Here is a 24917-nt window from a genome sequence, read left to right on the forward strand (position 1 = left end):
AAAGTTTGAAAATCACTGCTGTAGCCTGTTGTAAAACTAGGCAAAGATCTAGATGAATTGATGTACCCCCTGGAAGACCTCTGGATGCCCCCATGGGTACACGTATCCCCAGGAGCAGCACCAGAGTTTCTGGTGCCCTAGGCAGAATTCAGGGGGCGGCATTTTGTGCGCTCCCCACAGGGCGCGCGGGAGCTTCCAGTTCCACTCCCATCGCGCCGCCGAAGAAGGACCCTCCGCCGAAATGCAGCGGGCGACAGCGGCAGTCATTGGGCTGCTCAATTGCCTGCTGCTGTTTTCCGCGGCATGTCGGCAGAAGGTCCTTCTTCGGCGGCGCGACGGGAGCGGAACCAGAAGATCCCGTGTGCCCCATTGGGAGTGCACAAAATGCCACCTCCCCGAAGCCTGGTGCCTTAGGCGACTGCCTAGGGTGGCCTAATGGAAGCGCCGGCCCTGCGTACCCCTGATTCAGACCCCCTGGGTAAGGCACAAGGTGAACAGTGAGGTGCCCTGGGGTCCCTGCAGCTCTGTGACTTGGAACAAGTCACTTCCGCTCCCTTGGCCTGTTCCCCCAGCTGTAAAGCGGGCTGCCCTCTACCTTGCTCGGCAAAGCCCCCAGAGGGCTACGGCCACACCGCGAGGCTGCGCTCAGCAGGATGAGCAGGCGATGGGGGGTTAGCGCGGGGCAGGGCCCTGGCCGAGCGCTGCTCGCTGCGGGCTGAGAGCACACACGCCCGGCAGCGCGTCTGGCCTCCGCCCCCCCGACGCACACGGGTCTGGGGGCTGCAAGGTGTGGGCGCCTCCCCAGGAGCCGGGCGAGTGGAGCCGCCCGGGGGCCAGGTCTTGTCAGCAGCGGGACCCGACGGTGCCTCCGCCCCTCAGGATGAGGCGGCGCTGCCGGGCGCCTGGCCGGGCCGGACCGGGCCGGGGTTTGGCCGGGGGCGGAGGCGCTGCCGGGGTTTGGCTGGAGCTGGGAGCGCGCGGGCGGGACCGGGCTGGCAGGAGCAGCCGGCGCCCCGCGTTGCCATGGTTACGGCTGGGGGCCGACATGGCGGAGGAGAAGGAGGGAGCCGCAGCGGGTAAGAAACCGCCAGGGCAGAGAGCGGCTCAGCCCCCGCCCCGCCCGCGCTAGAAACACCCCCCGGCCCCCGGGCTCCTCGAAAGCCCAGAGACCCCGCCTGAGCCGGAACCGGAGGCGAGGGGCCCGGTGACAGGGTGGGGCGGGGGAGGGGTAAAGATCCTGCGGGGACACTGGGAGATGGTGCAGGGCAGGGAGGTGGTGCACAGGGGACACTGGGAGATGGTGCAGGGCAGGGAGGTGGTGCACAGGGGACACTGGGAGATGGTGCAGGGCAGGAAGACCAAACCTGCCCAGACCAACACATGGAAGGAACATCCTGGTAGGTTTGTTTCTTCACGTTCTTCGCTGGGGTCAAGAGTGTCACACACACACACACCCTTTTTATCTCGCCACTGTGCTTTTGTTTCCTGTTATGATGCATCATATTACAGTTATCATTACTAACTTCAGGGAGTTCACAGTCCAGAATTAAAAGCCAATATCAGCTCACATGTGAACCAAGGCTGAAACCTGTCTTTATAGTTTTAATTTTTGGATTTATGGTCTTGCTCAGTTTGTCATTGTGAAACTCCTGGTTTGCTAAATAAAAACAATATTGCCCTTTGCAGGGCTTTGTTACCATAATAAATATTATATATATATCACCTTCGTTCATAAAATGATTTAACAAACTATATACAGTACTGTACATGATGAAAATAATTCATCTACCACTGAAGTGTATTTGTCTGAGGTGAAGGATTACATTTGGCCAAGTACTCTAGGGCAAACCTTACAAAAAGTGTCATGGGATTGTTAATGACGGTGGAGAATAGACAGGAGTTTTGTTTTACCACAGCAGAAAGGCACTCACAGTAAACTGTACACAACTCAGTTTATCTACGTTGGGTGAACAAACAACCAATCCCCTCCTGGGATCTGACTTTTCCAGAGAATCTAAGTAGTTGGAATCAGATGTTTCAACCAGTTAGCTGTTCTGTCTGTACAATTTGTTATACTTAATTTTCAAATATAGCTAGTCATCACTGCCAAGAAAAAGTCATCAGTGTGATATTAAATGAAGTGATAATGGTCATGGTATTTCAGTATAGGAGGCATTAACAAAGGCTATGTTTAATGGACCACAAGTATGATTTATAACAAGAATATTCAAACATCATGAATGCTAACCTCATTATATCCCAAGATAAAAGCAATAACATTTGATTTCCCATGATTCTCAATATTTTTATTTATTTTAACCTTATTCCTCCTTTCACCCCCTACTAACAGTTGTGATTCATAATTTGCAAACTCTAAACATTGTATTTGAAATAATCAGATTTCAGAAGTGAACAATGTAACATTTGTTAATTAAGAAAAATGGTATGATCAATAGAGCAGTTCTACAGAAATATTTGTTGTTAATAACTGTGATGAGAAGTTGGAAATTATTGTTATATGTATTTCTAAGGAACCCATCACTGTCATATGTAGGCACCATACATAAATTAAGAAAAAACATCAACCTTCCTTCAGAATAAAGAACTGTTTTTTTCTCTCCCTCCATTCAGTTTTATGGGGCTAATAAATGAGTTCGTAAATCTATATAGTTCACTTGGTCTTGTAGTCAGGGCCACTTCATGCATAAATCTTAGGGGAATGCCTACCAAAAGGGAGAAGTCTTGCATCATGATCTGAAAGTAGTAAGACTTGGTCTCATCCTGATTTCTGCTTATAACAGATTCCACAGCTGAGAGCCTTCTACTTACTGAGCATTCACCAGCAAATTAGAATCTGGGTTGTATCAGCCAGTGTTCATGTTGAAGCAGCTACTATGGTGACTTGAAGAGGGCTTTTGAAGTAGGTTGACCCTCATTTAGACACATAGGACTTTAAAGATAAGGACCAGGACTTTTAATAATAACTGGAATTTGCCAGTGTCGCACACAGAGTATTGTGATGTACTTTCATTGGTCTGCTCAGCGGACTAGCTGCTGCATGTGTGTAGTTCAGGTAATTTGGTAGAGTGAGATGCAGTAACTCAGTCTCAAAATAGTTCCACATCTTCTAATATAACAATACTTAGTTCTTATGTAGTGGTTTTCATCCATACTTAGCCTCTTCTGTAAAAGCACTTTAAATTGTATGATTATTATTCCTATTTTACTGGTAAGGAAACTGAGGCACAGACTAGCTAAGCAGCTTTGCCCAAAGTGACACAGCATATAATTGGCAGAACTGGGAACAGAACTCAGGGTACATGACTAAAAATCAGGAAGTCTAGCTACTGACTCATAATACCACTTAGAGAAAGTGGAGTGGAAAAGGTCTATCTAGTGTCCTGGCCAACTAAAAGTAACATTTTAGCATTTCTAGCTCCATGTCTTTCTGGCCATAATTTAATAGGATATTGGGTTTTTGCACCATTTTGGCAATATAAGACCAGACAGAGGAGACGGTCAGAGTTCCTGGTGGATTGTGTGGCTAATGTTATTAATGTTCTGGCATTCTGCACAGTTTTCACAGTGAGAATATTTTTTCTGAAGATGAATCATTGTGATATTGAAGAAATCCTGCATCTCTTGTTCAGTTTTGTTTTCTCAAGTTTTGAACATCATCCAGAACGTTATTTCTAATAGGACTAGTTAAGAATAATAATATCTCCTTTGAGAAGGATAGTTCAATGGTTAAGGGCACTAACTTGGGACTTGGAAGATGTAGGTGCAGTTCCCTGTATTTTTAAACTTCCTGTGTGATCTTGGGCAAGCCACTTAGTCATTCTGTGCCTCAGTTTCCCATCTGTAAAATGGAGATAATACTTTCCTATTTCACAGGATTGTGAGAATAAATACATTGAAGATTTTGAGGTGCCCAGATAATACAATAATGGGGCCCATCTAAGTAGAGAGATTTACAGCCATTCAGTGGGCTTTTCTAATGTATCTAAGTGAGTTAGGTGCCTAACTCTCATTGAAAATCAATAGGAGATAGGCACCTAACTTGCTTTTTTAGCATTTGTGAAAATTCTGCTGTGATGGAGCTTAACTCCCATCACCTGCAAGGCAAGGGAAAGAACTTAGTCCTGCTCTGCACCTGGGGGGTAATTAAATAATTGCCTCCTGGCCAGAGAAGGTGGAGCTAGGCCTTATAAGTAGACTGAGGGAGGGTAGTTGTGTAGAAGAGAGTAGTTTCTAGCATGGAGATGTGCTGGGGAGGATGACAGGAATTGTGGGTGAATGCACACTACAGAAGCAAGATAGCTCTTGCAAGTGAAACCTTGAGGTAGAGCTAACAGGGGAACTACCATGAGGCCTGAGAGGGGTGGAAGGACTGTTATTTTTGAAGATTTGTTTGGACTTATTTGTGCTACTCTTGAAGGAGTATAGGCTTTTATGTGACTTGGTTGGAGGGCCAAGCCACAGAACACCTAGTGGGGGAGACAGGAGAAGATAGAGGCTAAAAGGCTATTACAGGTCCAAGGGAGAGCCCCAGTAGGTGGTACTAGAGCTAAAAACCCCATGCAATGCTGTGATCTGAGATGAGGGGAGGCCTATGAAGTGAGGATGTGCTACTGTGCATTTGCTATTCCTCATAATGCCCTTGTGAGGTAGTATTATTTTCTTTTTACCAATGATGAGCTGAAACAGTGTGGTAAAGTGACTTGCCTCATCAGTCTTCAGAATTAATCTCATGCTGAGATGAATGGGAATGGTTTGCTTCCCTTTTAGATGAAGTGTTTCTGCAGACTGTAGGTAGGAATCAATTAGGGCTCTCAGAATTGAGGCATCTAAAATCACTAGTTGCTAGAGCTGGATGGAAATCTTACAATGAAGCTACATTTTGTCAGAAAATGCTGACTTGCTGAAGTGAACGTTTGCCAGATCTGTTACAGATTTGATAAAACTTTTGCTGAAACATTAGGAAGCCCACATTGCAGGGCTGCCACAGACCCTAGGAGCCAGGCCTAGGACATCCAGGTCCATGACAGGGACCATAGCAAAGCTGAAAGCCTTGGCTCCCTGCCAAGAAGCAGCTGAATGAAATTGACATCCTTGTTAGTTTCACAATTGCTGTTCATTCAATAACAGCAATAAAACTGACAAGAATATGGATGTCCTACTTTGTTTTAGGATTGCCATATCTTCGTGTCTTCAGAACAAAACTTCCAAATTGGTACAAAAGTAAATTTGTAAATACTGAAACTACTTGTTAAGCAAAACTCCTGAGTTTTGGCCAGTTACACTAGTCACTTTTGACAATCTTGGCCCTAGTTTTTAACCAATTCACCAGTGCTCTACAGTATAAAATAGAAATTGCAGTGTGTATATTGTGGTTCAGAGAGCACAGTACATTAATTGCATTGCCAAATTAGCCTTTGGGGTATTCCCAGAAATTCTTTGTTGTAGGCTTCTAGTTTTCATGGTTAGTGCTTCCTTTGGGGCCTATTATTTTAAACTTTTTTTTCTTCATCTGAGTTTAAGTTTGAGTCTGTTATGGATGTACACAGCAAGAGACAGTATAGGACCAAATTCTGCCAATTCTTGTGCATATGCTGAACTTTATTTGCACAAGTCATCCTGTTAACTTAAATGATTATTCACAAGAATAGTCTCACTGAAGTTAATGGGACTACTTGTGTGAGTAAAGTTATGCATGTGCATAAATGTGTGTGGGATCAGGACCATAGTCTATACCTATTCTCATTATCTATTCTTTTGTTTCTTTATTGTACTGCTACTTTTTTCCTAATGGTCTTCTGAAAATGTATTTTATACTCAGCTGATTCTACTATTGCTCTTTTTTTGCTCTGTTTCTCTATATATACAGAGAAGCTGTATATACAGAGAAACTTCTGTCATTCTGTTCTTTCCCTTTTCATGGTGCTTAATTCAATCTTTTTTTTTGTGCTGATGGTTTCTTTACACTTTGACATAACATGTCAATGCTCCCAAGCTTTAACATCTCATAGGTTAATGCTGCTGTTGCAAGAACCTGAAAGCAAGATGTCAAATGGTGCCCTACTAGAGCCTCATGTAGAACTAGTGAAAATAGGTCTCTTTTCTTCTTCCAGTTAAGATTTCATAATCATATAAAAGGCAAGTGTTGAAATCCTTATTTTTATGGGAATGTCATGTAATTGATCAGACTTTCTATATAATAAAGTATCAGAGGGGTAGCCATGTTAGTCTGGATCTGTAAAAGCAGCAAAGAGCCCTGTGGCACTTTATAGACTAACAGACGTATTGGAGCATGAGCTTTTGTGGGTGAATAGTGGGTATTCACCCACAAAAGCTCATGCTCCAATACGTCTGTTAGTCTATAAGGTGCCACAGGATTCTTTGCTGCTTTTATATAATAAAGATGGTCTTGGGAAGGGGGGTGAGAGTGAAGTTAAGATTCATAGATATTAAGGCCAGAAAGGACCAATAGATCATCTAATCTGACCTTTTGCATAACAGAAGCCATAGATTTTCAGCCAGTAACAACTTGTATTGAGCCCAATAACTTGGTTTGACTAAAGCATATCTTCCAGAAAGGCATTCAGTCTTGATTTGAAGACTTCAGCAGATGGAGAATCTACCACTTCCCTTAGTAGCTTGTTCCAATGGTTATCAATTGCTTTTTTTAGTAGTTTGATTACTGTTTGAAATATGTATTCACCCTTGACAACTTCATTCCCCTACCTGCATTTTGCAATTTAACATTTCATATATATGATTATATTACATTTAAAATCAAATACAGAACATTGCCAACACACACATTCAGAAACCATGAGTGAGACCCCATCCTAAAATGACAAGAGTTTTTTTTTTTTTAAATCACAATTTTTAAGCCAAAAATAACCTAGGGTGGTTGTTCTTTGCTTCTGGATTTTGATCCTGTAGGTTACTCTTACATCCATTTCCCAGCTTTTCTTTGTAACATGAAGGGCTAGAAATGTACTACTTTTTTCAATCAGAGATACAAGGTAGGTGAGGTAATATCTTTTTTTGACCAGTTTCGATTGGTGGAAGTGACACTCTTTCAAGCTTCACAGAGCTCTTCTGGTCTGGGGTAGGTTACTGGTCTGAAATTCTGTTTTAATGCCCTGATTCCAGGAAATGGGACTTTAAAAAAAGCACTAAATATTGCAAAACTCATATTTAAATCACAAGAGCTGGCAATACTGACTACAGGTAGCCTACATTAGTGTAACAGATACCTTCTTCTGGCTCCTTCCACATGTGTGTTACCAATGTCTACACTAGAAGCCTTACAGCAGCACATCTGTACTGATGCAGCTGTGCTGCTGTAAGATCTCTTGTGTAGCCATGGGAGAGAGCTCTCTTGTCAACATAATTAAACCACCCCCAACAGACAGTGGTAGGAGAAGCCCTCCCACCAACATAGCGCTGTGCACACTACCACTTATGCCGGCTAAACTTACATTGCTTGGGCGGGTGTGTTTGTTTTTCTCCCCTCATAAAATCTATACTCCTGAGTGACATAGTTATACCAATATTAGTTTGTAGTGGAGACTAGAGCTCATTTAGCAATGCTGGGAGCCCAAGCATAGACAGGCTGCTGGCTGCTATTGAAATTTTAAGCACTGTATTTAGGCACCCAAATCCTATTGAAATCAATGGGAATTAATTGATTATCTGAGGATCTAATCCTGTGTCCTTTAGGTCTTTTCAGAGCATGTAGAATCAATACAGTGCTTAGGTCCTGATGCAGCAAACCACTTAAGCACATGTGTAACTTCAAGTAATACCACTGAATGGGAGTACTAACGTGCTTTAAGTTGCACATGTACTTAAGTGCTGTCCTGAGTCACAGCTTTAAAATGGATTATGCAGTTTTCTGCATGTTTTCTAATTTTGATAATTTTTGCACATTACAGCCACTTGATTTCCCTCACACTCTCAGGCCTTGGGAGGCAGGCCAATCTTTGCTTAAAGACTGCCCCCCAACCGGAAGCAACTACACATCACAGAAACACTAACCCAGCAACCAATCTCTGTAACAGGGGTCGGCAACCTTTCAGATGTGGTGTGCCGAATCTTCATTTATTCACTCTAATTCAAGATTTTGCGTGCCAGTAATACATTTTAATATTTTTAGAAGATCTTTCTGTAAGTCTATAATATATAACTAAACTATTGTATGTAAAGTAAAATAAGATTTTTTAAATGTTTAAGAAATTTCATTTAAATTAAAATGCAGAGCCCCTCCAGACCAGTGGCCAGGACCCAGGCAGTGTGAGTGCCACTGAAAATCAGCTTGCGTGCTGCCTTCGGCACACGTGCCATAGGTTGCCTATCCCTGCTCTGCAACAAACCCTGTTGCCTTCTCTGTCCCCATATCTACTCTAGCAACACTATCATAGGACCCAGCCACACCATCAGGGACTCATTCACCTGCACATCTACTAATGTGATATATGCCATCATGTACCAGCAATGCCCCTCTACCATGTATATTGGCCAAACCAGACAGTCTCTTTGTAAAAAGTTAAAGATATCAGGAATGGTAACATACAGAAGCCAGTAAGAGAACATTTCAATCTCCCTGGACATTCAATAACAGATTTAAAAGTAGCCATTCTTCAACAAAAACAGACTTCAAAGAGAAACTGCAGAGCTACAATTCATTTGCAAACTCAACACCATCAATTTGGGTTTGAATAGGGACTGGGAGTGGCTGGCTCACTACAAAAGCAATTTTCCTTTTCTTGGTATTAACACCTCATCAGTTACTGGGAGAGGACCACATCCTCCCTGACTGAATTGGCCTTCAACATTAGTTCTCCACTTGTAAGGTAACTCCCTTCTCTTCATGTGCCAATATATATTTATGCCTGTACCTGTAATTTTCACTCCATGCCTCTGAAGAAGTGGGTTTTTTGTCCACAAAAGCTTATGCCCAAAAAAATCTGTTAGTCTTTAAGGTGCCACCGGACTCCTTGTTGTTTTTTTGGATACAGACTAACATGGCTACCCCTCTGATACTTTATTATGGACTGGATACACACAAACTTTCAAACTTAAAGGTTCATCTTATATTTTGAGACTGAAGTAGACAACAAAATGCAGTTATGTTTATAGACAAAGCCACAGCTGACTTTTAAGGCAATTGTGGATTCTCTGGAGAGAGAGATTTTCTTGTTTCCATGGTGCATACAAGTGCAGAAATTTTGCAGATTAACTCTACCTCTAGCTCACTAATTCAACAAGAAGTTATCTGGTTTGTAGAAAGCTGTCAATAATATTTTGTCTTCTGAACAATACCAAGATCAGATTCACAATGCTTAAAGGGATTTGCAGCACTCAGACAAATGATCTTTTCTCCAACTGTAGTTAATATGCTATTCAGAAGAATTTGGGTTTTCATTCCATGTCTGTATGGTAATTTTTTCACACCTGAGATTTACCCCAGTTTAGAAGTACTTTTATGTTGTGGGAACAAATATATATTCAGTGACATTTGCAATAAAATTTGGCAAAATGGAGTCCGTGTGAGGAGCTTGATCTACTGGTTAGCATAGATCTGCAATGGACCTGTTGTGTGAAAAGTCCCATCAATTTTTTAAAAGTGGCTTCTAATGCTGGATGCCAGCTTTAGAAATCTAGGGTCTGATTTGTTTTCCAGAAATTGTAAACATCCACAATTCAAAATGAAGTGAGTGGTAATGGTCGGTGCTCAGAACCTCTGGAACATAAGGCCACTTACTTAGAGACTCCAGTATGGATTTAGGTGTCTAGCTTTAGGCATTCATGTATGAAATTTTGGCGTAGGTAGCTAAAGCCCAGCACCCAAAATTAGAGGCTACTTTTGAAATTGTTCCTGTTAGCGTCTGTCCTTCTGCTTCCTTATCTGTAAAACAGAGATAAAACAACTAATTCATTGGGCTTTTATGAGGATTAATTAACTGATAAATTTACCACATTGAATATGTCAGATGTGGCATGATATATAAAAGTGCAAAGTATTGTTCGATTGTAGGCAAATAGAAAACTCAGGTGCAATGTAGCACATGGGCTTCTAGTAGCCAGTCTTAATAAATGATGATACATAAGCAATAACACATGATGAGCTTTGTGTGTTAGTCAATAAATGGACACTATCTGTGGTGTGATGCTCCCATACTGTCGTGATGTACGCCATAGAAGGCCCTAGATAAAAGCTCAACGTACCAAAAGTTGACATTCATTGACTGACACAGGCATGTGCAGAAGATGTGCTATTGTATTTATAAATAATTATTTTAAGACCAATTTTTAAAATTCTTAATCCTTTTGCTGTTTTTTTCTGCTTTACATAGACTTCCTCTGAAGGGCCAAAACCAGCACTTCAGAGAGGTGAATCTGAGATTGTACACTAGGCAGAACATATGTGTTTTACCCATAGACCAAGTATTGTCAGCAGAACTCTAGTGGTTACGGTACATATGTATACAATGTCATACTTCTAAAAACTTTAGCCTGGTCTACACTAGGCGATTAAACCAGTTTTAGGAGCGTAAAACCGATTTAACGCCACACCCGTCCACACTAGGAGGCACCTTATATCGATTTTAATGGCTCTTTAAATCGGTTTCTGTACTCCTCCCCGACGAGAGGAGTAGCGCTAATATAGGGATTAACATATCGGAATAGAGTTAGTGTGGCCGCAAATCGATGGTATTGGCCTCCGGGCGGTATCCCACAGTGCACCACTGACCACTCTGGACAGCATTCTGAACTCGGATGCACTGGCCAGGTAGACAGGAAAAGCCCCGCAAACTTAATTCATTTCCTGCTTCCCCAGCGTGCAGAGCTCATCAGCACAGGTGACCACGCACAGCTCATCTGCACAGGTAACAATGCAGTCTCCTGAGAATCGAAAAAGAGCCCCAGCATGGACTGCACGGGAGGTACTGGATCTGATCGCTATATGGGGAGAGGATTCAGTGCTAACAGAACTGCGTTCCAAAAGACGAAATGAAAAAGTATTTGAAAGAATTTCTAAGGCTATGACGGATAAAGGCCACAGCAGGGACTCAGTGCAGTGCAGAGTGAAAGTTAAGGAGCTCAGACAAGCCTACCAGAAAACCAAAGAAGCAAACGGAAGGTCCGGGGCAGGTCGAAAAACATGCCGCTTCTATGCTGAGCTGCATGCAATTTTAGGGGGCTGCGCCACAAGTACCCCACCCCTGACTGTGGATTCCGAGGTGGGGGTTATAATCTCTGCCATGGCTGAGGATTATGCAAACAGGGAAGATGAAGATGAAGAAGAGGAGGACGACCTAGCAGAGAGCACACAGCACTCCGTGAGCCCCAGCAGCCAGGAGCTTTTTATCACCCTGACGGAATTACCCTCCTCCCAGCCCTCCCAAGCAACTATCCCAGACAATGACGCCATGGAAGGGACCTCTGGTGAGTGTACTTTGCAAATAGCAAACATTTTTTTTTAAGCAAGTGTTTTTTAATGATTGATTTGCCCTGAGGACTTGGGATGCATTCGCAGACAGTAACTTAGAAAAGTTTGTTAACATGTCCGGGGATTGAGAGGAAATCCTCCAGGGACATCTTGATGAAGCGCTCCTGTAGGTACTCCAGAAGCTTTTGCAGAAGGTTTCTGGGCAAGGCAGCCTTGTTCCGCCCACCATGGTAGGACACTTTACCACGCCATGCATGTAGCAAGTAATCAGGTATCATTGCATGGCAAAGCATAGCAGCGTATGGTCCCGGTGATTGCTGGCATTCAAGAAGCATCCGTTCTTTATCTCGCTGTGTTATCCTCAGCAAAGTGATATCGTTCAGGATAACCTGGTTAAAAATCAGGAATTTAAGTAAGAGGGATGGCCATTTTCCTACTGGGTTCGTGGACAGCAGCAGCTTAAAAAAAAATCCTTTCCTGCACGTAGCCAAGTGGGGGGAGGGGAGGAGTGAAATGCCGATGATCTTTTTTGTGTTTGGTCAGCGGGGCTTCCCCAAGCTACCAGCCACGCAGGGGGTGGGGGGTGGGTGGGAAGGGTGTTGATTAGCAGGGAGCTAGCGTGGTATTAGCCATGCGTTGGGGGGAGGGGTAAATCACTACAGAAGCCGAAAGACAGTGGCTTACCATGGCCGCATGCAAGCTGAATTCTGATGCCCGGACCTGTGTCTGTGAGATCTGTAACTCCAGAGCTGCAGGCACTCAGTATTAAGATGAAAAATGCGACCTTGTAGGGAAATCACATGTGCTATGTAAGGTGAATAGTGCTGTTCACTGTGAAAGAGTATAACCATTGTTCTGTAAAATGTATCTTTTTAAATATTTCTCTCCCTCATGCAGCTGCAAATTTTTCAAGCGTCCCTCCTCCATCCCAAAGGCTAGCACAGATAAGGCGGAGGAAAAAGAAGACGCGAGATGAAATGTTCTCGGATATTATGGAAGTTACACGCAATGAAAGAGCTCATCTGAATGAGTGGAAGGACGTGGTATCAAATTACAGGAAAGATGCCAGTGAACGTGAGGACAGGAGGGACACCCGAGATGAGAGGTGGCGGCAGGAAGATCAGCGGTGGCGGGATGCAACTCTGGGGTTGCTGCGTGATCAAACTGACATGCTCCGGCGTCTGGTGGAGCTTCAGGAACGGCAGCAGGATCACAGAGTGCCGCTGCAGCCCCTGTATAACCACCCTCAACCCTCACCGTGTTCCACATCCTCCTCACCCAGACGTGTAAGAACGCGTGGGGGGAGGCTCCGTGCACCCGCGCACTCCACCCCTGTGGACAGCCCAACCAGAAGGCTGTCATTACTGTGAAATTTTTTTAATGGCCTTCTCCATCCCTCCTATCCTCCTCCCAAACCACACCCTTACTTCTCTCCCTCTTTTTATAATGAATTAATAAAGAATTCATGATTTTTAAACAAGAGTGACTTTATTTGCATAAGTAAGCTGTACTCGAAGGGGGAGGGTGAGTTGCTAACAGGGAATGAGTCAATCAAGGGGGGGTGGGTGTTCATCAACAAACACAGCAGTCACACTGTACCCTGGCCATTGATGAAGCTCGTTTTCAAAGCTTCTCTGATGCGCACCGCTTCCTGGTGTGCTCTTCTAATCTCCCTGGTGTCTGGCTGCACGTAATCAGCGGCCAGGTGATTTGCCTCAGCCTCCCACCCCGCCATAAAGGTCTCCCCCTTACTCTCACAGAGATTGTGGAGAATACAGCAAGCAGCAATAACATAGGGGACATTGGTTTGGCTGAGGTCTGAGCGAGTCAGTAATGTGCGCCAGCGCGCCTTTAAACGGCCAAATGCACATTCCACCACCATTCTGCACTTGCTCAGTCTGTAATTGAACAGATCCTGACCACTGTCCAGGCTGCCTGTGTATGGCTTCATGAGCCATGGCATCAAGGGGTAGGCTGGGTCCCCCAGGATAACGACAGGCATTTCAACATCCCCAACTGTTATTTTCTGGTCTGGGAAGTAATTCCCTTGCTGCAGCCGTTTAAACAGAGTAGTGCTTCTGAATACGCGAGCGTCATGAACCCTCCCTGGCCATCCCACGTGGATGTTTGTGAAATGTCCCTTGTGATCCACCAGTGCTTGCAGCACCATTGAAAAGTACCCCTTCCGGTTTACGTACTGGTGCCCTGGCGCTCCGGTGCCAAGATAGGGATATGGGTTCCATCTATCGCCCCCCCCACAGTTAGGGAATCCCAGTGCAGCAAAGCCATCCACTATGGCCTGCACGTTTCCCAGAGTCACAACCTTTCGTAGCAGCAGCTTAGTGATTGCTTTGGCTACTTGCATCACAGCAGCCCCCACAGTAGATTTTCCAACTCCAAATTGATTCCCGACTGACCAGTAGCTGTCTGGCGTTGCAAGCTTCCACAGGGCTATCGCCACTCGCTTCTCAACTGTGAGGGCTGCTCTCATCTTGGTATTATGGCGTTTCAGGGCAGGGGCAAGCAAGTCACAAAGTTCCATGAAAGTGCACTTACGCATGCGAAAGTTTCGCAGCCACTGGGAATCGTCCCACACCTGCAACACAATGCGGTCCCACCAGTCAGTGCTTGTTTCCCGGGCCCAAAATCGGCGTTCAATGGATAGAATCTGCCCCATTACCATCAGGATCTCCAAAGCGCAGGGGCCCGCGGTTTGAGAGAATTCTGTGTCTATGTCCTCATCACTGTCATCGCCGCGCTGCCGTATCCGCCTCCTCCTCGCCTCAGTTTGAAGGTCCTGGTTAAACATATACTGCACGAGAGTGCGCGAGGTGTTTAAAACATCCACGATTGCGGTATTGAGCTGAGCAGGGTCCATGCTTGCTGTGCTATGGCGTCTGCACAGTTCACCAAGCAAAAAAGGCGCGAAACGGTTGTCTGCTGCTTTCAGGGAGGGAGGGGTGAGGCTGTACCCAGAACCACCCCCGACAATGATTTTTGCCCCATCAGGCACTGGGATCTCAACCCAGAAATTCCAAGGGGCGGAGGAGGCTGCGGGAACTATGGGATAGCTACGGGATAGCTACCCACAGTGCAACACTCCAGAAATCGACGCTAGCCTCGGACCGTGGACGCACACCACCGATTTAATGTGTTTAGTGTGGCTGCGCGCAATCGATTTTATACAATCTGTTTTGCTAAACCGGTTTATGTAAATTCGGAATAATCCCGTAGTGTAGACGTACCCTTTGTTTCTTATAAAGTAATTGCATGAAATCCAATGTACTCTTCTGGATTTTAAGGATTTAAAGAATAATATTGTTTGCAATATATTGTGCCCTTCATCCCAAATGACTTTACACACTACAGTATTATAGCACAATGGCATCTCTTTATAGTTAAGGTTGAGAGTTCCTTATTGTTTAAAGGATGATTATTCTAAGAGCTCCAAAATCCATGTGATTAGGGAGAGAGTCTCAAAACACACTATGCCTCATGGGTGTGTGGGGTAGGGCCAGGGATATGGGAATTAGAGGTATGGGGGGTGCTGCAGCTCCCCCAGGTTTTACACAGGGCTCTGCTCCTGGCCCCACACCCGGGGTCCTGGCTGTCGGTCCCATGGTAAGGGGGGGGCATAAGGTAAAAAGCTTGGGGACCCCTACTTGGCAGTTTCACTGGCTTTCAACACCCCTACTATAAAAAGTATTCCAGCGCCACTGGGTAGGGCTTGTGCTCCAAATTCAGGATCATTTGAGCAAGGGATTCCTATGATACTGTCTACCTAAAATCAGCTGTTTACAAAATCACTTGGTTCTTCTGACTTCTTTTGTGCTCACCAGGGGCTCAAACTATGCTTAAAATCCTCCCCAAACTGATCTCAGCTGCTTAAGCTTTAGCTCAGCCAGGGTGGGGCAGCCGCCCAGGGTGTAAAGCCACAGGGTTGCTTGGGCTGGCAATGCCAGGCAGCTCAGGCCAGCCCTATGTGGGGGTAGCCCCCATGGGGAGACCCCCCCAACTCACCTCAGCATGCCACCCAGCCTGTCTGGGTTGGGGGAGTGCAGCCAAAAAATCTAGGGGGGCACATGACTCCACATGCCTCCCATGCATCACCTCTGGTATGAAGTGCAGATGTGCTTGTTTGCCCTGGATGCTAAAGTGCCTAGTTACAGCTTTGTTGTGTGTCTGTGGAAACACAACACAAACAATGCACCTTCTCTTCGTCTTTTCTTATGTCTACTTATTATGCCACCCACTTACAGAACCATTCCCAATAGCTATTGCTGGCTCCAGGGGGAGGAGTTAAGGGTGAGCTTTGGGGATGGTGTGTTCCTTAACGCTGTATTTCCTGGGTTTCAGAAGTTTGTTTGTATTGCCTTAACTCTTCAATTCCTGATTTTCTGAGATTTGAGTAAAAAGAACAGGAGTACTTGTGGCACCGTAGAGACTAACAAATTTATTTGACCATAAGCTTTCATTGTCTCTAAGGTGCCACAAGTACTCCTGTTCTTTTTGCTGATACAGACTAACACGGCTGCTACTCTGAAACCTGAGATCTGAGTGTTGATGAACTCATCATGCTGGAAGGGCAAGGCACTGGGTAACTTTAACTCTGTGTTAACATAATGGGGGTTAAAAGACATCTAGGTACCAGTGGCAAACACAGCTTCTCTCACATTGCTTTCACATACTCTGAATATTTAATAAATCAAATTGCCAGATACAGAAATATGTTTACTTCTACATTTATCTCTAATAAGCAGACTGTAAATAGAAAATACAAATTATGTCAAGACTTGGAAAAATAATTGAAAAAGGGGAAAACATTTGGAAAAAATCTAGTATTTGGGTATAACTATGAGGAGGAGATGGAGTATCTCATTACATATGGACAATGAGCTATTGACTAGATCTTCTAAACCAGGGGTCGGCAACCTTTCAGAAGTGGTGTGCCAAATCTTCATTTATTCACTCTAATTTAAGATTTCGCGTGCCAGTAATACATTTTAATATTGTTAGAAGATTTCTTTCTATAAGTCTATAATATATAACTAAACTATTGTATGTAAAGTAAAATAAGATTTTTAAAATGTTTAAGAAATTTCATTTAAATTAAAATGCAGAATCCCCCCCCCAAACCAGTGGCCAGGACCCAGGCAGTGTGAGTGCCACTGAAAATCAGCTTGCGTGCCGCCTTCGGCACGCGTGCCATAGGTTGCCTACCCCTGTTCTAAACGTATTCATGTTATTGCTGTCTAGAGGCATGATGCCCTTTTAATTCTCTGTAGGTTACCTACAGTGGAATTAGTAGGTGAGATGTATGGAAATCGCTTTGCAATTATGAATTTACATTATACTTGTGTGACTTTATTAGGTTACTTGTTAATATAGATACACATCTGAATAATTTATATAATATTTTCCCAATTCATGTGTGTGAATAACCAGCATAAGAAGTTAATTTCTTTATTTGCTTAAAATGCAATATATATTAATTTTGTGAGTTTCAAGGGTGCTGAGCAACCAGCATCACCTAGTAATGTCAGTAGGAGCAGGCCATAATTAAACATTTTTGTATGTGGGGCAAGAACACTTCAGAATGTAACATTGTATAACAAATTCATCAGGCTGCTCGAGACTTGACCTTCTCTTGTGAGCTTCTACTGCTACCTAGCATTTTAGGGGGATGTTTCATCTTGGCCCAACCTGCCTGTCTGTCCTCCTGATGCCCTTTCTTCAAACTGTGACTTCTCAGTTCTGCAAAAGGAATGGCAGGCTTTGAAACTGACATGGCTCCATTGCATAGACTGTCAGAGCAACTGGCCTTGGGGGGAAAAAGGAAGAAAAAGCTTAGATGTTTAATGATAAAATTTAGTGATTTTTTTTTATGAGCCACTTTTTAAAGTTCTCATTATTCTGATGATGGCAGAGCGACATCTGTTTAATTTCTTCTCTTCCCTGCCCTGACTGCAGCAATGATTCTTTGAAGAAATAATGTCACAAAGAGGACAGGTACGCTGCTAAGGAGTGGGCTTAATCCTCATCACAGAGAATAGCATGGATCCTTTCCAGATTGAGAGCAACCAGGAAAATTAATGTGGGAATCTCCATCCTCACCATTCTCAAAAAGTGGGAGTGTCTGGAGCTTTGTGTAGCTCTCATAGGAATGAGTTTAAAAATCCTAAAATATTGGGAAATCTGCCAAAGATAATAAATGAGGGGAAATTGGGTTGCAAATAGCTTTTATATTTAACATTTGATGAATGAATTTTAAGGCATCTTCTTTCCCAGTTGCTCAAGTGTTTTAGAAACTAATTGAACCTGAGAAAATGAAAAAATTGACAAGTACATGAAGCATTTTAGTGATATAACAGGTTATGTCCTTTTTCAATGTGTGACTTTTCTGGGAGTAAGTAGTTGCATGCAATGGAATCTTCACACACGGGAAGAGGTGGGGTGGAGATTTGGGGGAAGAGGTGGAATGAGGGCAGGGCCTGGGATGTAGCGGGGGTCAAGCACCCCTCGGGAAATTAGAAAGTTGGTGCCTCTGCTCAGGGGTATAGATTTTTCACACCCCTAAGTGATGCAACTGGGTCGATTTAACTTGTTAGTGTAGACCTGGCCTTAGTTTAGTGGGAATTACAGTTGCTCAGTAGGGGCCTGATCCAAGACCCATTGAAGTCAGTGGAAAGACTTCCATTAACTTCAGTAGGCTGAGGATCAGACTTTAGGTGCTCGGCACCACTAAGGATCAGGTCCACCTAGGTTTTAACTGCAGCTGAAAGCAATGATGAAAACAGTTTAGCTTTAAGTGGATACAAGTACAAATCACGTTCAGGGTTTTAGCCAGTTTTTGAAAAGGTGCTACGTGGTGCAGTTTTGTAGTGTAGGGAAGGTGTAAGACACCAAATGCAAAATAATGCATTTGGAGCCTGATCCAAACCTATTTCTGTGGGAATAGGAGTCTTTCCATTGCATTTAGTATACTTTTGGTCAGACCTGTAGGCTCTAACTGTAGACCAGACTATACACTGATGGAGAATTGTAATGTTGTGACAACTGAAGAAGCCAAATTGGTAATAAGTTACAGTAAAGACAAATAAGATGTTAGTGCCTGATCCTCTCCTGCCTTGTACTTTTTATAACCGTTTACACTTGTGTAGAACAGTGGCTCTCTACCTTTACAGACTAATATACCCCTTTCAGGAGTCTGGTTTGCCTTGCGTGCCCCCAAGTTTCATGTCACTTAACTACCTGCTTACAAAATTAGACATACAAATATAAAAGTTTCACAGCACACTATTACTGAAAAATTGCTTACTTTCTCATAATTATATGGTAAAAATAAATCAATTAAAATATAAATATTATACTTACATTTCAGTATGTAAATTCCAAGCAGTATAAACAAGTTATTGTCTGAAATTTTTGTTTATACTGACTTCACAAGTGCTTTTTATGTAGCCTGTTGTAAAACTAGGCAAATACCTAGCTGAGTTGTTGTACCCCCTGGAAGACCTCTGCGTACCCCCTAGGGGTACGCATACCTTGGATGAGAACCACTGGTGTAAAATATATATAAATGCTACCAAATCAGAATTCTCTACTCTCTGACACTTGTGATAGCATTTTACACCTATTTTCACAGATATAAGTTAATACACAAGGAGCAAGACAGAGGAGGATTAGGCCAGTAAGTTGTATCAAAAACATTAATATACACAAAGAAATACAGTATTTTACCTATGTACAATACCATGGTGAGGACTCAGTAGAGTTATTGCATCCATTTTGGGGAACTGCACGTCTGTGTGAACAGACAGGTTCTGGAGTGGGTCCAGAGAAGAGTTACAGAATTGATCAAAGTGGGGGAGAAAAAAAATCAAAACAGAAAAACTCTCATAAGTAGATGCAGGAAGAAAAAAACTAGATGAATGAGAAAGACAAAAATTAGAAGGGAAGGAGACCAAGATAAGGAAGAGAAATAAATTGAGAGAAGGAGGAAAAAGAAGATGGATAACAGGAAGAACAGCTACTCTGCTGAGAGCAATGCAAAGAGGGCACTAAAGGGCGATGCATCTATGCCTTAACAGATGGAGGGATTGTTGCTGTGATGTAGGACCCTTTGAACAGAGGAAGAAAGTAGAAGGAGAAAGATGAGTCCTTTCATCTCTCCCTTCCCAAAAAAGAAAGGGATTCTCAAACACAGAGGTGTAAGATTAAAGAGGCAAAGAGTAAAATGTTTAAAGACATAAAGGAGTGGAAAGAGATACTGACATAAGATCTGGTGGTAGAATGGAAATGTGTGAAACCTAAAGTTAGGGGGAAATTCAGAGAAAAGTGAATTGTTCCATTTTAGGGTGGAGACTGTATTTGAGTCTTTCTTTCAGATGATACTTAAACTAGAAATAAAATTCATTGGAGTAGCTTGGTGAAACTTTTTTTTTGTTTTTATGTTTTGCAGAAGCCATAATAGCAGACATTCAGAAAAAGATTACAGATGCTTTTGAAGTGTTCGACCATGAATGCAATAAAACTGCGGATGTCAGGTTTGAAAATCTTTTCTCATAGAAATATTATGGAATTTTTTTGCAGAGCAAAACACTGCCCTACATCCTAAACCACTTTAACAATAAGCAAAATTGAAATAATGCCCTGTGACCTTGATTCTGTAAACATTTATGTACATGCTTAACTGGACTGGTGTGAGTAGTTCCACTGATTTAAGACTGATACTGGATTAGGAGCGGAGGCAGTGGGCTGGCTGGGCAAAGAGACTGACCAAGGAGCTGGGGTTGAGGAGAAATGGGGGTTAGTTGGGCAAGGAGATTGGGATGAGGAGCCCAGGGAGGGGAAGACTTAGATTAGATGACAAACTGGGTGGGGAGAGGGAGGACCAAGACTGGAACAATATCAGGCCTGGGTAGAAGAGAGGCAGAAAGGTTTATAGCCACTGAAGTACACACCCCTCCAGAACCTGAAATGGAACCAAAGAATGACATTCTGGGGTGCAGTCCAGACCAGTGAGGGGCTGTCACCCTTGCCCTGCAACCTGGGGTGCCTCACAATGCTTTGCCACTGTAGCGCCTACCTGAGCTGCACACAAACAGCCTGTCAGCATGCAGGTCACACCCTGAGTGTGTATAGCCAGAGCCCTGGTCTGCCAATTCTGACCCCAGCAGCCTGTCAGCAAACACCAGCTACATTCTGGCTTCTTAGTAACCTTGGTTACTATTTGCAGGGTGACCCCAACATACTCCCAGTCTCTAATTTTCCTCCAGATACATGTGTTCTGCACTGTCCAGACCTCTCCAGCACAGTTCAGATATATTAGGTCCATTGCCCCTCTTAGGGGATCAATATATAATAGTTTACTATCCCAAATAGCATTACCCACACAGTTCACAACACTGGATTAGTTTTGATTACATAATAAAACAAGTTTACTTAACTACAAAGAGATGGGTTTTATGTGAGTGCAACTACAAGGCATTAAAAGCAGAAATGGTTATGAGAGAAATAAAGATAAAATGCTTCCCAGTATTAAAACGTAACAAATTAAAATTAGTTCAATATAAAATTCTGACCAAGTGCTCCCAGCAACAAGGCTGACCCAATGACTAGGATCTCTCCCAAAGTCAAAGGGGCTGGTTTCTTTTGTCATCTTAGAGGAAACAGAAGAGATAGGGGGATGGAGCTTGCGGTGTTTTTGCCCCTCACTTTTATAGTTCAGTCATACTCTGAAATGCATTTTCTTGAGGGTTACCCCTAGATAAAGTTCATTCCTGCTGTGAGAACGGAGACAAGGAGTCTGGTGGTGAAAGAGGTTCCATGCTGCTGTTTTCTAAAATGCAGCTAGATCTTTTTCTACACCCCTTGTTGCCAAAGAATGGCCATTTGACAGGTGATTGCCCATCACCTTTGATGATGCCTGACTAGAGGGGTCAGTTTATCCTTTGTCTTTGAGAAACAGGTTTACCCACTCCCCAGACTTGTCTGGTAAACACCCTTCAGTCATAATGTCAGCTTATATTCATAACTTTACATATAATTTTACTATATACATCTCACCATGATATTATTGATCGGCAAGTTATTAGCTTTCAAATTATATCTTACAAGGGATATTTGGTACAAAGATTATTACAGTGATGTGTAGGGTGTGAATACAAGGCTGTATTTAATTACACCAAGGTTGCCAAGTCTCAATATTCCTTTGCTGTCAGCAAATATCTGTAAAATTCACAGGCAAAGTATGTGTTTCCTCCTCCTCTAATGCTGGTCCATGTAGAGGGTGACAACTTACTACTGTAATTAATCTCTCCATTAGCTCAAGTGGCAGAGATCTGCACTGTGGATCTAAAGGTCCAACCTTGATGATGATCCATTTGGATGTCAATATGAAGCCACAGATGGACCTTCAAGTTTTTAATGTCCTTTTTTGAAAACCTAGGAAGTTGCGTGTGCGCGTGCACAAGCACGCACGCACACACACACACACACCCTGTTAAAAGGACACTTAGGCCTGGTCTACACTAGGGGGGGTGTCGAACTAAGGTACGCAAGTTCACCCGTCCAGACGCCACGGGATCGAAGTCCGCGGCTCCCCCATCGACTCCGCCACTGCCGTTCGCGGTGGTGGAGTTCCGGAGTCGACGGGAGCGCGTTCGGAGTTCGAACTATCGCGTCTAGATTAGACGCGATAGTTTGAACTCCGAGAAGTCGAACTCTACGCGTCGACCCGGCAGGTAAGTATAGACCTACCCTAAGAGTGTAAATGAAGTAGTTAAAAGTTAGGAAATACTAGAATTAAGGTTGCCAGTGCAACCCAAACTTGGTTCCCTTGTGTGTATGCATTATGCTATAGTCTTGAATTATATGATCATACACTATTTTTCCCACAGGACCTGTGCCTCATTCACTGTACAGGATGGACCTGGTTTGGGGATGTCTGACATGCCCCACGGTACAATTTGGACTGTGGAATTACTGAGCCTCCTTAATTCTCTCACTAAGGGTGCCTTTTACTCAGCTCTGCTAATGACAAGCAGCCCCTTTAGGCTTTGCTCCGTGAAGGCATGCCCAAAGTTATATGAATGCTCTCTCAAGCCACTCATGAGCTGAATACAGGGAGACCCCAGTAAATTGCTCTGCCCCAGAAATGTGTGTCGTACACTGCTCAAGACTTTCTTGATCAATGCAAGCTCATTGATTAGTTCGCCACTCTGTCAAAGTGTAGTGGATGTGCACCAGCCTCTGTAAGCTGAGCAGATCCCCCCCAAGCACTTTAGACAAACTCACTGGTTTAGATTAAACATCAAAATAAGTTTATTAACTAGAGAGAGAGAGATTTAAGTGATTATGAGTGATAGGCATATAGATCGGAGTTGGGTATGTAAAAAATAAGTAAACACGCATACTAAATCCTAAACTTTATCAGGCTAAGCAGGATTTGAATCAGTTTTTCTAACCCTACTGGACATTGCAGCTTGTTTTCAGTTCACAGTTCAAGGAGACTTCTCTTTGTCTTCCAAACGTTCTTGCTTCCAGATCGTGAGATGGGGGAGGAGAGAGGTGAACTGATGATGTCACTGTCCCTTATTTTATACTCTCCTCCAGGTGCTGGAAAAATCCATGCTATCATGGGGGTTAAGCTACCCCCTTGGTGTACATGAGCTGCTGACCACCCTTCATTACAAATTGTACATTTTTTGTTTACAACTCCCCCGCTGGTGCATGGCCAGTGATGGTCACTTAACACTGGGTATTGGTCATTCTTTTGTTGCTACTGAAGAGCTGAAGAGTCGGTGGGCGTTTCCCAGACTCTTAACATGTTTCAGTAACAAGTATATAACAAAATCTTATAACTTCATATATAATGATGATACACACATTTAAACAGGATAGTGAGGTTCATCAAATTGAGACTTTTCAAATGATACTTCACAAGGCATACTTTGTACAAAACATATTATAATCATATAATAGTGGTGGATATGTGGGTACAGAGGGTAACATGGGGTATAGTATGTCACAGGGTGAATCAGGGTTGTGTAATGAAGGAGTCTGTAGCACCTGTGCATCTTTTGTTGCAGAAGTTGGAAGGTGTGTAGTGATTGAGGTGAGGCGTTCTAGGAAAAGAAAGGATGGCCTCATGGTTAAGGCAGCTGACTGGAGAGTCAGAGTTTATTCCTTCCTCTGCCCCAGAGTTCCTAAATTATGTTGGACAAATCACTAAAGCCAAACTTTTCATAGGTGGTCACTAATTGTATCATCCTCATTTTCTTGGTGCCAAACTTGAGACCTGGGTCTGATTCACAGAAGTTCTGAGCACTTGCAACTGAAATTAATGGGGAGAGCTATCTTTTGCATATATAAAGTGGTATATAACGCTAAGTACTGTGAAAACTCAGGCCCTAGATTTCTCAAATTGGGCACCCAAAATTAATGGACACATTTAACCTTAATCTCTCTGTAAAATGGGGATAATATCTTTCTCACTTCACAGGGATGTTTGTGAAAATAAATTCATAAATATGTGAAGCACTGAGATACTACAGTGATAAGCATCATTGATAAGTCCTTGAGGAAATAAATAATTCTATCTTCAGAGCAGGGTTTGAATAATGTGGAGTAAATAAGGCATGGGGTCCACGCATGGAACAATAATGATAAAAAAAAAAGTATTGAATAGCTCCTCATTCAGTGAGCACTGTCCATCTTGTGCCCAGAATGAGACAGGAGAGTTGTGGAAAAATGGAATGTGATCAGGTAATTAAAGAGTGTATCATAAGGCATACTCACAAGGTGGTCAACTAAAGGGTATACAATTAACTTTAATTCTGGCATTTCCTAACTTTTGAGTCTTTGGCTTTGCAACCTTACACTCTTTTAACATATATATTGTTTTATATAATAAACAAGGATTGAGTTTCAGAGAAGAGACTTCAGAGATAGGCCATTGTCATTAGCATTTACTTTCAGTCGTGTTTTCATTATTCTTTTCATATTTTTACTAGTGTAAATGCACTGAACAATTTTTTTCACTAGTGGAATCTCATCAATTCAGTTACCAGGTGTTCAGTTCTCCAGTGTAAATATAGCCAAGGGTGACTGGAGAGCATAAGAAATTATGACATTAGAAGAGACTGGAAACTGAAAGACTGAAATTGATAGTGGAAGAGATTTTTATTTCAGACAGTTTTAAACCCTTTTTCCCATCCCCCCCACTTTTTAAAAAAAGATTCAGCACCCCAACCTCTCCAGTTAAGGGATGAGGGCTCACAGTACACACCTCTGACGAATCACCCCTCAAGAAGCCTTACAGCAGAACTAGGGAGAAGACTTGACATTCCTGATCGTTATAAAATAAAACCAGAGAAAAATCCTTTAAAAATGTTCCAGCCTTCTTTTATACAACCTAAAGAAAGGAAAAAAAGGAGGGGGACATGAACTC

At 43.2% G+C, this 24917-nt stretch overlaps 1 protein-coding gene across 3 annotated transcripts in view; it reads left to right on the forward strand.

Annotated features, from left to right (window-relative positions):
* The first annotated feature begins 879 nt into the window (after nt 1-879).
* The window catches only part of EFCAB2 (EF-hand calcium binding domain 2), a 39921-nt gene continuing 15883 nt past the window's right edge, over nt 880-24917 (forward strand). The window contains exons 1-3 of one of the 3 annotated variants that reach the window (XM_045008896.1): nt 1139-1273; nt 1358-1397; nt 19926-20010. In XM_045008896.1, coding sequence (XP_044864831.1) covers nt 1256-1273; nt 1358-1397; nt 19926-20010 — 143 coding nt within the window. In that variant the 5' untranslated portion in view covers nt 1139-1255. The other 2 variants (XM_045008894.1, XM_045008895.1) reach the window with 2 other exon arrangements.

Source organism: Mauremys mutica, chromosome 3 (assembly GCF_020497125.1).
Source record: "Mauremys mutica isolate MM-2020 ecotype Southern chromosome 3, ASM2049712v1, whole genome shotgun sequence".
Taxonomy (NCBI): domain Eukaryota; kingdom Metazoa; phylum Chordata; order Testudines; family Geoemydidae; genus Mauremys; species Mauremys mutica.